Raw genomic sequence first — 12743 nt, 5'->3', positions numbered from 1 at the left:
GCAAAATGAAAATATCTTTATGCTAATCTCTGTGCTGCCATTGTGGATGAGTTTGAATTATTCTTTATAAATCTAGTTAGTTAGTGGGATAGAATTTGGCTTCATGTTTCAAAATAAAATTAATAGGTTTTAATTAAAATTCAATTTTATTTTATTTTCTTTCTAAAACTTCCCCTATTCCATCATTCCATTAGTTTGCTCTTTTTTTTCTCTCTCTTTTATTTTTCTTCCTTCTCACGTTTTTGCTCCTGTTCATTTCTTTTTGTTCTTTTGCTTGTTTGTGTGCTCTTTCTCTTTTTTTCCATTGCTTCTAATTGATTCTTGGTTCTTTTGTTTTCATTTGATTGGGTTTAATTTGCAGAGGTAACATTTTATCACTTTTTTTCAATTCCTTCGCTACAATTGTTCGTTGGACATATGGGTTTGTTGAAATTTAGAGATGGTGTTGCGAAGGTTTGTATTTTGGGTTATCTAATCAATTCGATTCATTTTAAGGGATGTTTGTGAGACAATTGGCGATCCTGTAGCTAAACTTCGTGTAATTGTTATCTGTTTAGTGGTAAGGGTTTCAATTGTGTTTTTAAGGGTTTTGAGTAGTTCGTTTATGAGCACCTTTTGTTTAAATTCGTGAATTGTTACTGATATGGGTTGTGTTAATTGTTGGTGTAGGTGTAGGATTATTCTTTTTTGGAACTACATCAGAAAATACCCACGTGTAACAAAAACATGAAAAATAGCGAACGGAGAAAGCCAAAAAATTGCACAGTCGATGCCATAGGGTCGTGTGGTAGGCCGTGTGCTGGACCGTGTGAGACACATGGTCTGGGCTATTTAAGCCATGTGGGTCACACGGGCTAGCCATTTAGGTTGTGTAGGCCAATGGGCCCAAAATTTTAAATTTTTCCCTAGGGTTATAAACATTGCTTGGATTGAACATAGGCCTTCCGTAGGGCTGGTATGTAATTAATTGAGCTATAAAACATAAATTCTGCTCGTCTGTTAGTGTAAAACTTGATATAATTACACATGTTTGAAATTATATAAGATATGTTAAAATTGTAACATGCTAAGTATAATCTAAAAAATGTTATGTATGCTCTATATATGTCATGACAAGCATGTACATCATAAAAATATCTGACAACTATTAGTTCTGCATTTTCATCTGGGATGAGATTTCTTATATGGAGGAAGTGTGGACAATTTAATAACCTGCCGTATTTGGTGGCTCTGCCACATATATTTCTGTAAATGGCGATAAACAACCTAATTAACTTGCAGCTCAGCTGTAAATATTATGTAAAGTGTCATACCGACACTATGTGGTGTGTAGGATTGGATGGGTGTATAATACCTCAAATGATGTGTTGAGATGGTGGAAGATGGTGTGTAGAGGATGGGGGTAGGATTATATTTTTGCATTTGTTATGTTCTGTAAAATTCTTTTTCTGATATATACATAAATTTATAATTGATTGACCTCTGTATGATTTGTTACACATTGAGTTACAAAAACTAACTTTCTGTTGTCTGTCACTTTCAAGTAATCTTCAGATTTAAGTGGGTCGGTGCGACGGGAGGTCAATTATAATAATCTTTTCATAAATTTAATTTATTTAAATTTGGGTTTGAGAGTTTTTTAAATTTTGGACTATTTAAACGTTTTGGATTGCTTTGGTTTTGAATTTCATTTTCATTTTTCGCATGATGTTTAAACTTTTTATTAACAATGTTCATTTTCTGAAAAACAATGAAATTCAAAACAACAAACTATGCTTTCCAAAATTCAACTTTCTAAGAATTTCCGCTGCAAATTATACATTTTTAGAAAAATGTAAACAAACAACGTTTTCAATAAAACAACTAAGTAAAATATGCTTTCAAATAAATCGGGTTTTTGTGTAAATAGAGTTTATGATGTTTTACAAAACATACAAATTCGGGATTTTCCATCGATGTACGGTAATATCTCCAGATCTGACAGTAACGTCTAGGCTGGGTTTGGGATGTTACACTGATTATCTAATGTTTAACTAATACTAAGTGGTATTATGTGGTCAGATTGTAATACGAAAAGATACCTTGTATTAGTAGATGAACCTAAACATACCCTTAGTCTAATCGGAAATGAGCAAACCAATTGAAAGACTAATATGTCGTTTATTAAGTTCAATTGGGAAGATGTTTTATCTTAGGCATCAGATTAGATGACTCCCAGAAGATAGGCATATATGTCACTGACTGGAGTAACAGTACATTGATCAGGACCCAAGTAGAATAGATTCTAAATCCGTTTATGAATTAATTCACTTGTGGCGTTCACAATACAATCTAACTTCAACATTGGATTTGGAGTTAACCAATTCGTGTTATATGAAAGTACATTGCAGAATCTTTCTAAAATTATACCAGATATGACCCTTATTCATTTTTGCATTTCATTATACATGTCAAAGATGATACAACAAAAATTCTTGCACTATGATGAAAATGTAGCTGATCAAAGGTTGATCATCACCACTCTTATTAGTTCAATCAAAAGATAATTTAGGCTTCAAGACAAAAAAAAAAAATCAAAATCACATCAACTTATATATTAGTTGCAAACATGAGGATTAGCTAAGAGGTAAGTTTCAATAGCTTTGTAAACTCCCTCGGTCCTTCCAATGTGAGATTTGATTTCATCTTCAGTGATTACATAGTCCCCAACGGTGTAAAATTTCATTAAGCTCTTGCAAACGCTTCCTCCATCTGCAGCTGCCACGAACTTATTCTCGTACCTGATTTTCTCCATCTTGTCCCCCAAAGGTCCACCTTCGATCAAACTGTAATTGTATGAAAAATTGTCTTTGTCGTGTCCTTCAATCTTGTGCTTCACATACTGGAATGGAAGGCCTAAGCAAATAAAATACGCCTATCAAGCATACCCGTATCGAACATATGTTAAAAAAAGGATAAAAGAAAGTGAAAATTAATTAAAGGACTAACCTTCAACAAAGTTTATCTTCACGATACTTCCGAGCTTACCATCTTCTTGGAGCTGAACACTCTTGATTGCATGAGGGGCAGCTTTGGGATAAAGCTTATCACCTTCAAGAACAAGGGCTTTGAAAAGCCTAGCTGGAGAGATTGGGGAAGTTACCTCAAAGTCATAAGTGATAACACCCATGATTCTTAATTACTTGGGAGTTTGAAGGGTTTTCTTTTTTCAAGTTAAAACGAAAGAAAAATGGATAGAGTGTTTTGAGGTGCGAAATGAAATTAGAAGCAAGATGGTATTTATAGACTGAACTTGAAGCTTATGAACTTAACTATTTTCAATTTTTAACTAGATTTATTTCTAATATTGTTATTAATTTTCATTGAGTTTATATTAGTCAAAAATTGCATCCCATAATTTCTTAATAATATCCCACTCTTTTCAGTTATAGTTACAGCTTGTTCATTATTATTTTTATCTGCTTGATTTTTCTTTTTCAAACATGCTTAACATAATATATATATATATATATATATATATATATATATTATAGAGAACAATGAAATATGATTGAAAAAATAGGATTCAATTAAGGGTTAATATATATTTTTGGCTCTTGAAATTCACCACTCTAACCGGTATCTAAATTTTAATTTCATCACATAATTTGGTACCTCAATCGTAACATAATTAAAATGTGTTAATGTGGCACTGGCAATTAATAACATGGCACATGTGACAGAAATTTTAAAATAATAAAATTTTAAAAAAATTATAATTCTTTCCACATAAAGAATCAACCTAGACAAATGTGGTCTAAATTCATTTCTAAATCTGAACAACTATTTGGTCAAGTTCATTCTAAATATTCTTTTTAATATATATTTTTATATTTTTATTTTTTAATAATATATCAAGACTTTTTATTATCATTTTGAAATTAAATATATATATTTGCAAAATTATATAAATATTATTTTAAGTCAAAATGAATCTAGACAAATAATTGTTGATTTTCACTTGAATCAGGACAACAAATTGTCCAGGTTCATTTCAAACTTGTATTTTTATTACTTTTATATATTTTTATTTTTTCATAAAATATCATATGTTTATATTATTAACTTTAAATTAATAATATATAAAATTTGATTTTTTATATATTTTATAAATTTTCAAATTTTATAAAATCTGAGGTAAAATAATATGTTTTCTAAAATATCTATATCTTCTATTTTATGAAAAAATTAAAATATATAAAGTTACTAAAATTTCTAGAATAAACTAGACATTCTATTGTTTGATTGATTTGCATCCAAACAATCATTTTTTAAGTTCATTCTAACATAAAATAATATTTATAATTTTTGTTTATAAAATTATATATCTTTGAATATTTGATTAGATTTTATATACTTTAAATTTAAAAATATTATAACAATATAAAAAACCATATATACTATAAAAATTTAATATATATGAATTTATTAAAATCATGTTCGGAATGAATTTGGCTATATTCATTACGAGGTGGAATTATATTTATAATTTTTATAAATTTATATATTTTAAATAGTTTTATTTCAAAATAATAATATAAAAATCTAATATTTTATGAAATAAAATATAAAATTAATAAAAAATATTTTAAAGAGAATCTAGACAAATGATTGCTCCAATTCATTTGGTTAGATTTTATATAATTTTAAAATAATAAATAAAAATTGGATATATTTTACAAAATTAAAATACATAAAATTATTAAGAAAATGACTGGACTAAATCTGGGCGATGTAAAATTACAATTATATTTTTTATAAACTTATATATTTTTAAATATTATTTAGATTTTATATTTTTTAATTTCTAAATAATAATATAAAAACATTATATGTTATAAAACATTAAAAATATGTAAAAAAAATACTAAAAACATATCTAGACTGAATTTGGTCAAATAATCGTCCGATTCATTTCCATAAAAGAGACAAATTTATAATTTTTATAAATTTGATATATTTTAAATATTTATAAAATTTTTATTTTTACTTTTATTATGTGTTAAAATGTGAGTATATTACGTATCTCCATATTATCTGCTACTAGTGTTAACTTTAACAATTGTAATAACTTGAAGTACTAAAATGTGACGGAATTAAAGTTTAAATACTAATTTAATAAAAATAATAATAGTCAGATACAAATCACAAATTTGGATGACAAAAATATATATTAACCATTCAATTAATTTGATTTGGTAGACGATTTTATCAAGCACTCGTTAAAATTATTGAATTTCTTTTATTAGATTCAAAATAAATTGGGTTATATATATATATATATATTAAAATATCATTTTAATCGATATCGTTAAACATCAAATCAGACGGCCAAATTTTCGGTATGACAAGACAAAGGTAACTTTGAACTTTGATTTTCTAGTTTATAATCATAAGTGAGAAAAAAAAAATAAACAGAACAAAATAAAATATAATTAGAGTGAAATTCTTGGGAAGACTTGGACTATCTAGAAAGCAAGTAGCCCGCTGAAAACGTAACTGAATAATATATAATTATCAAGTTCATATAAAGTTTACTTGACTATTACTGTAAATTGTTTCATGAGAGGACTTGATTTGGTTTTGTCATTCAAGAAACAGTGTTTTACGGATAAAGAGTTCGTGAAAATTATCACTTACTATTCAGATTACGTTGTTTAACTGAGCTAACCAAATCATAATTTTTATTAAAAAGAAATTTATTCTAGAATTACATATTGAATTATTTTGACGTTGGATTAGAATTTTATCAATGTTTGTCAAATTACTCCTACTCTCATAATAAAGTAATAATTTTGTGCTTCTCAAATTAATATGACCAAATGCTACTCTAATATTAAAATAATAAAAGAATAAACATGGTAAGATTTAGAAAATAAAAATTCAAAATAATAATTTTGTGCTTCTGGATATTATTTTAATGATTTAATTTCAGGTTTATGAATTGAATTTTTGTATTAGATAGGGATAGAATTGAAGATCTAGTTGTTGATTCCAGTTTAGAATTTTAAGTTGATTTCTTTGGCCTCCAACTTATCACTTCTTTTCATCTGTTACTACAACCTATTATATATTAGGGTTAATATTAGTATTTGATTCATTCACAATAAAAATTAATTCTATAATTGTAGGTCAAGTATTGCACTGAATCTCTCTTTTATTTTAAAAAATATATTTTTATTATTTTTGTATACAGTAATTTCCTATATAAAATATGTACATTATATTTTACCAATATATACTAAAAAAGATTTAATCATCTTAAATCCTTATTATGTATTTATTTTAGTATAATCATAAATTTAATTTTTAATATTCACATCTTTTGTCAATTTGAGTATTACTTTTTATGTGAAATTTGACTACTTAATTTTTAAAAGAGTTGAATTTGACTGTCAATGTTTCAAAAAGATCAATTTATTTTCTATAACTTTTTAAATTTTGAATTTTGAAAGTTTTTATAATTTTTAAAATATTTATTGACATTATATATAAGACAAACAACATTGTGGCAATATAAAATATAAGTGAACTATACGTCAATGGCTAAGTAAACATCAATTAGAAAAATAATATTTTAATAATAATTTTGTTATAAAAATTATTTAACTATTTTAAAAACATTAACAATTGAATTTAATTAAAAATAAAAACTAAATAAATAAAATATATAAACATTAACAAACTTAATTTATTATTATACTTTTATGTTAGAGGAAACTGGCGTCTCATTTGATAAGACAGATTACCATAAAAGGTTTAAAAAATAATAAAGTCAATTACCTTCTAGAACTTTCATTGCGTGTCATGAGATATAAAAATCCAATAAAATCATGATGCGTGAAATTAATGAGTTAAGTTTAAGGGTAAATATATAAATAATCACTCAGTTATTGTCGTGTTTCTATTTTGGTTACTCAAGTTTAAAAATTTCTATTATAGTTATTAACATTATTGGAATTTAATATTTGGATAAATCATCCATTAAGTCATTAATGGAGTACTAATCGACCACTTTTCATTGGCATAATAAAAATATTTGCCTTTAATGTTTGAATATTCTATCAATTTGGTCTTAATTGAAAAAATCAACAAATTTAATACTCAACTTTACACATTATGTCAATTTAGTCTTGATTCTTAAATTTTCAAATTTGAAAATAAAACAAAAACTTGAAAAATAAAAATAAAAATCATTTAAAAGTTCATCCTTGATAAAAATACATACAAATTATAAATAAATGAATACCCATTTTTTCTTAACATGAAATTTATTTATTGAAATGGTTTTACAAATAAATTATTTTGAAAAACCGACAAACAAGGCATAAATCATATTCAATTTTTTCATTTTTTAGTTTTATTGTATAAATAATAATTTATTTATTATACGTTTAGCCTTGTTCCTTAGTCCACACCAAATTTGCTGAGTGTTAGACACCTTCTTCACCCACAACCATCAACACGAATAACCCTTACTCTGAACTCATCGATTTCCCCATCCTCCATCATCATGCCATGGAACTAGGAACTGATTGTAGAGCTGTCAGCATGGTCTTCCACTTACTGGGTCCCCAAGACTCCATCCTCACTTGTAGATCTCCAATCATGCTCGCCTTTAAACATAACCTCAAACGCAACAAAATCGTTCTAAGAAACAACCTAAAGATATTGATTCTTGATGTATAGGTTTAACCCAACCTAAACATGGTGATTGTTGATGTTGAAAAAAGAGAAGAGTTAAATCTGTTTAAGTCTTCTTCATGTGTTTGCCCTTAAATTGTTTCATTTGTAAAACTATTATTTAATAAAAAAATGTTATGTTAGAAAATGAGAAAAATAGATATTCATTTATCTATAAATACTTTTGTAATTTCGTAATCTTTTTTATAAAATCTTATGATTTTTTATCGAAAATGAATTTTAAATATTTTTAAATTTTGAAGAATTAAAACTAGATTAACATAATATTTAAAGTTGAGGCTTAAATTTGTTTTGTTTTTAGAATTAGGACCAAATTGATAAAATCTGTAAACATTGAAGGGCTAAAATTATAATTATGCTAATGAAAAGCAACCAAGTTAGCATTCCGTTAGTGATTTATCGGATGAGTGACTAAAATATTAAATTTTAATAATGTTAAAGACTAAAATAAAAATTTAAACCTAAGTAATCAAAACAAAACACACTAATAGTTAGGTGATTATTTGTATAATTTACCTTAAGTTTAACTTGAAGTGCGTTTGTTAAATCATTTGAAAATTTTCAAATTTTTTAAATAAACTTGATAATTTTGTTAAAATTTTAATTAGTACGAAGTTTTCAACAAAAAATGTTGAATAAGATAAGTAGAAGATAACTATTTATCACTTTTAATGTTGGGAATGGTAAGTAAATTTTATTTTAATAATAAAATATTTTTGTTAAAATTTAGATATCCAAATTAGTATATGTAATGTTTATATAAAATATACAAAATAAAATAATATATTAATATCCATATGATTAAAGTTAAGAAATAAATAATTTTACAAAACATTACTAACGTTTTTTTTTGGTACTTTGCATATCTATTTTAAAGTCCATGTTTGAGGTTCGTGATTGTCCCTCTCAACAATGTCATCTCCAAAGTTTGAATGTACGTTCTCCCTTTATGAGTGTAATGTACCTTACCATTGCAACTTACCACTTTATTGACTATGTCCTAGATTTGTTTTTGTTATTTCAAGATTATGTAATATGTTAGTTGTTACTTAGGTGGAGTTTGTTTCTACTTAGTTGGTTGATTAGTTCCTTTTTTGGTACATTTAGTTCCTATTTTATTTTTTTTCTTTTAGTTATTTCATTTCTTAAATGTACCCTACAAAAGAGTTGAACGTTATGAAATAAATGCAAGTAAGTTCTCTTCTCTTTTGTGTCTATCAAGTGTTTGCTGAATTTTCTCTTTAAGGATTTTTTTTTCTCATGCCTCTGTTTTCAAATTCAAACTTAACATTTGGTATCAAAGTCAGTTTGAATGAAAACAACTTGTTAGGGAAATGATGACATCTTAAGCAACATTTGTCCAATCATTTATTCCTCATTTTAATGGTCATTATGATCATTCGTGCATGCTGATGAAAATTTTTTGATGTCCAAGGAGGAGTGGAATGTTGTTGATTCAAGTATAATAGAACTAGCAACTAGAGCATTGTTGACACAACAACAAAAGGAAGAACTTGACACTTTAAAGTTGAAGGATCTCAAAGCAAAATATTATCTGACACCTTTTAACTTAAAAATAATATAAATATCGAGTATTTGATCACTAATTGAGTGAATTTTGTTTATATTTCAATAATGGGAATCATTTAATGAAGAAAGTGATTTTATGATATTTTGCATTAAATTTATACATAATTTAATTTTTTTTGGCTACTTATTGATCTTGACATTACTTAATACAGTTAGACCAAGGAAATTATGCATGATTTATTCATAAAATAAAGTTACATGGGCATGCCCAAATTCACTCTACATGGACAACAAATACATGTAAAATGAGTCATAAAGAGTTTGTTTTTTTTATCTAATTGAAAATGGATCAATTGATGGACAAGTCTGGTAAGCAATTGAGTCACCAAACCGTCCAGACAAGGAAGATCAAACCCAAATTCAAGTTTAGAATAAACCCAAATCAGAAAATGGCTTACAAACTTTGGCCAAGAAACCGTCCACCCCTTGCTTGATTCAAGCATGATATCATGCAGGAATCAAGCAACCAAACAATTCCCTCTTCCACAATATGTGGCTAGCCAAGCAAAGCAGTAAATGGGAGGATTTTTCATACTATTTTTAGTAAACTCATCCACCAACCTTTACTATAAATACCTACCTCCATTGCTCATTTCAAATCATCCCTCATCCTTCACTTAACATTCATCATTCATTTCCTCTTATCATTCAGTAACCTCTCATTTCGCTCATTCATATCCCCTTCATTTAGTTAGCAATTCCTTGAGAAAGTTCTCTCTTAGCTGGCCACGTTGAGGAGTATCTTGTGAAGGAACAATTAGGAGGATTGGAGGAAACCACCACAATCAATTCCAGAGGATTTCCAAAATTATTCTGAATGTTTTCTTCATTAATCTTTACTATTGTTCTTGTTATTCAACATGTTTCCAATTTTGCTTTAATGTTTAGCTTAATTTTTTTTAGCTAGGATGATTGCATCAATTCAATAAATTTTATTTAAATCATGTTATGATGTTTTGTGCTTCAGTCAATCATATTTTCAATTAAACTCAAACATGTATTTCATTCATACGTGATTGGATGCATTGAAATTAGCTGAGCGATCCTAACCAGATGACGACTACTGGACACAATAGTTCAAAAGTGCATGCTTAAATTAGATCCTAACCCGACTAAATTAAAGGTTCATAATAACTTTAATGAGTTATATTATCTTGCTTAGTTTTTAGGTTTATGTGATTAAATTGTTTCAAATCTAACCTGTCCCTGTTACTTCACATGGATTCTAAGAAACCTCTAGTTTAATATGATCAGTAAAATGCATGTTTTACTAAGTAAAAGATTCCGAAATGACTTAATTTGGTTTCAAACTCATGAAAGATTGAGTTGCCATGGAATATTTTCCAAAATATTATTAACATGATGAAAATGAACTAAGTTAATTGATGTGATTATTCTAGCCTATTCATGTTGTCGTTGTTGAAATCTTGTGAATTCTGTTGCTAAATCAATCTCATTCATTTTATTGCATGAATTGCATTTAGGGATCATTTTGCATCTAAGTAGTTATTTTTACTTAACATCAATCAATCAAAACTATTGTGGTTTTCTCAACAAATTGTTAACTTTAATTTTACAAAATATTGATTAGCATATATAGTCCTTGTGGAGACCATAATTCTTATACTTATTACTTGATAATGACTGTGTACACTTGCTCAAACTATGCTGTACAAGTTTTTGGCGCCATTGCTCGGGACTTTTAATTTAATTGTTATTTGTGAAATTATTTCTTGCAACTTGGTTTTTTATTTTTATTTTTAATTATTTTTTATTCTTTATTTTTTGTGATTTTCTTTTTAGGTGTTCATGAGCATAGATCGAATCATTGATTTACTCCTTGTAGACCTTGAAATTGAACAAACATTTAGACAAAGAAGACAAGAAAGATTAGCCTAGAGACAAGCTGCAGAAATGAACCTTGAGAATCAAAAGGATGTTCAAGGGAATAAAGCCGTTAATGCTCAAAATCCAATTGGTATTGCCTATGATGGGGATCGACCTATAAGATAGTATGTCGTGCCACTTTTGAACGAACTAAATCCAAGAATTAGGAGACCAAAGATTGAGGCACTGTAGTTTGAATTAAAGCCTATGATGTTTTAGATGCTTCAAATAATAGGCCAATTCAGTGGAATACCCATAGAAGATCAACATCTTTACCTTCAAATGTTTATAGAGGTGAGTGATTCCTTCAAGATAGCAACTACAACTGAAGACACACTGAGGTTGAAGTTGTTTCCATACTCGTTACGAGATCGAGCACGAGCATGGCTTAATTCATTGCCATCCAATTCAATTTTTACTTCGAAAGAATTAGTGAAAGCTTTCTGGTAAAGTATTTCCCACCTAGCAAAAATGCTAAGTTGCAGAATGAGATCACCACTTTTCAGCAGATGGATGATGGGTCCCTATACGAGGCATGGGAAATATTCAAAGTGTAACACCCCTCACCCGAATTCAACGCCAAAATAGGGTTACGGAACATTACCAAACTTATAACACATATAACCATACTTTTCTCATACATTCCATTAATTCATACAATCATCATTCATTCTCAAACAATTTTTCCCTTATAATAGCCTAAGAGGCCTTAAACAATGGTTTAGGAGCGGTTCAGGACTAAACTGATAACTTATAAAACACTCACGAAACTTTGAAAATTTTACTCAAAACAGAGGATAAACACCCGTGTGAGCAGGCCATGTGTCTCACACGACCACCAGACACGCCTGTGTCACAAGCCGTGTGAAAACATGGGGTACATACTAAATTGGGTCACACGGCCAACCACACGCTCGTGTGCCCTTAGAAGTGGCCACACACGCCCGTGTACCTGGCTGTGTGCTAGGCCATGCCAAACTTGTAGGGTATACTGACTTATACAACACAGCCAAGTCACACGTCCGTGTGCTAGGCCGTGTGCCAATTAGAGGGTATACTGACTTGTACCATATAGCCAGTCACACGCACATGTGGAGCATACTGACTTCATTTAGCTTCAACACCAGAGGACACACGACTGTATAACATGACCGTGTGTCACACACGGCCGAGACACACGTCCGTGTCTCTACTTGTGTGGACAAAAATACGCTATTTACAAAGCCATTTTGCCACCCATTTTGTACATCCTAATCAAGCTCAAATTTGCAACATTTTATAACTTAATAGGTAGCCAATCCACAACATTTTATACACATTTTATACCAGTTCGACATTATATTCAAATACCTAATTAAAATCATGCATTTTCCATTCACATGCCTATCACATATTAAGACAACATTGCATATTTTATTTCATCTTCTACTTGCCAAAACATACCATATTTAAGTACTTATACACAATCAAAACATTATATCAAGTTAAGCCAAATCACATGGCTTTAACATATACCACAACAT

The 12743-nt window shown here is 28.4% G+C and overlaps 1 protein-coding gene across 1 annotated transcript; it reads right to left on the bottom strand.

Moving 5' to 3' along the window:
• Positions 1-2394: 2394 nt before the first annotated feature.
• Positions 2395-3280, bottom strand: LOC108488650 (major strawberry allergen Fra a 1.04-like). Its single transcript, XM_017792942.2, has 2 exons — positions 2989-3280; positions 2395-2895 (listed from the first exon to the last, which is right to left on the bottom strand). Exons 1-2 carry the CDS (start codon positions 3167-3169, stop codon positions 2597-2599), a joined length of 480 nt encoding a protein of 159 aa, XP_017648431.1. The 5' UTR covers positions 3170-3280; the 3' UTR covers positions 2395-2596.
• Positions 3281-12743: the final 9463 nt, after the last annotated feature.

This window comes from Gossypium arboreum, chromosome 10 (genome assembly GCF_025698485.1).
Source record: "Gossypium arboreum isolate Shixiya-1 chromosome 10, ASM2569848v2, whole genome shotgun sequence".
Taxonomy (NCBI): domain Eukaryota; kingdom Viridiplantae; phylum Streptophyta; class Magnoliopsida; order Malvales; family Malvaceae; genus Gossypium; species Gossypium arboreum.
Note: the sequence above shows the minus strand (reverse complement) of the source record. Positions and strands in the feature narration are given on the sequence as shown.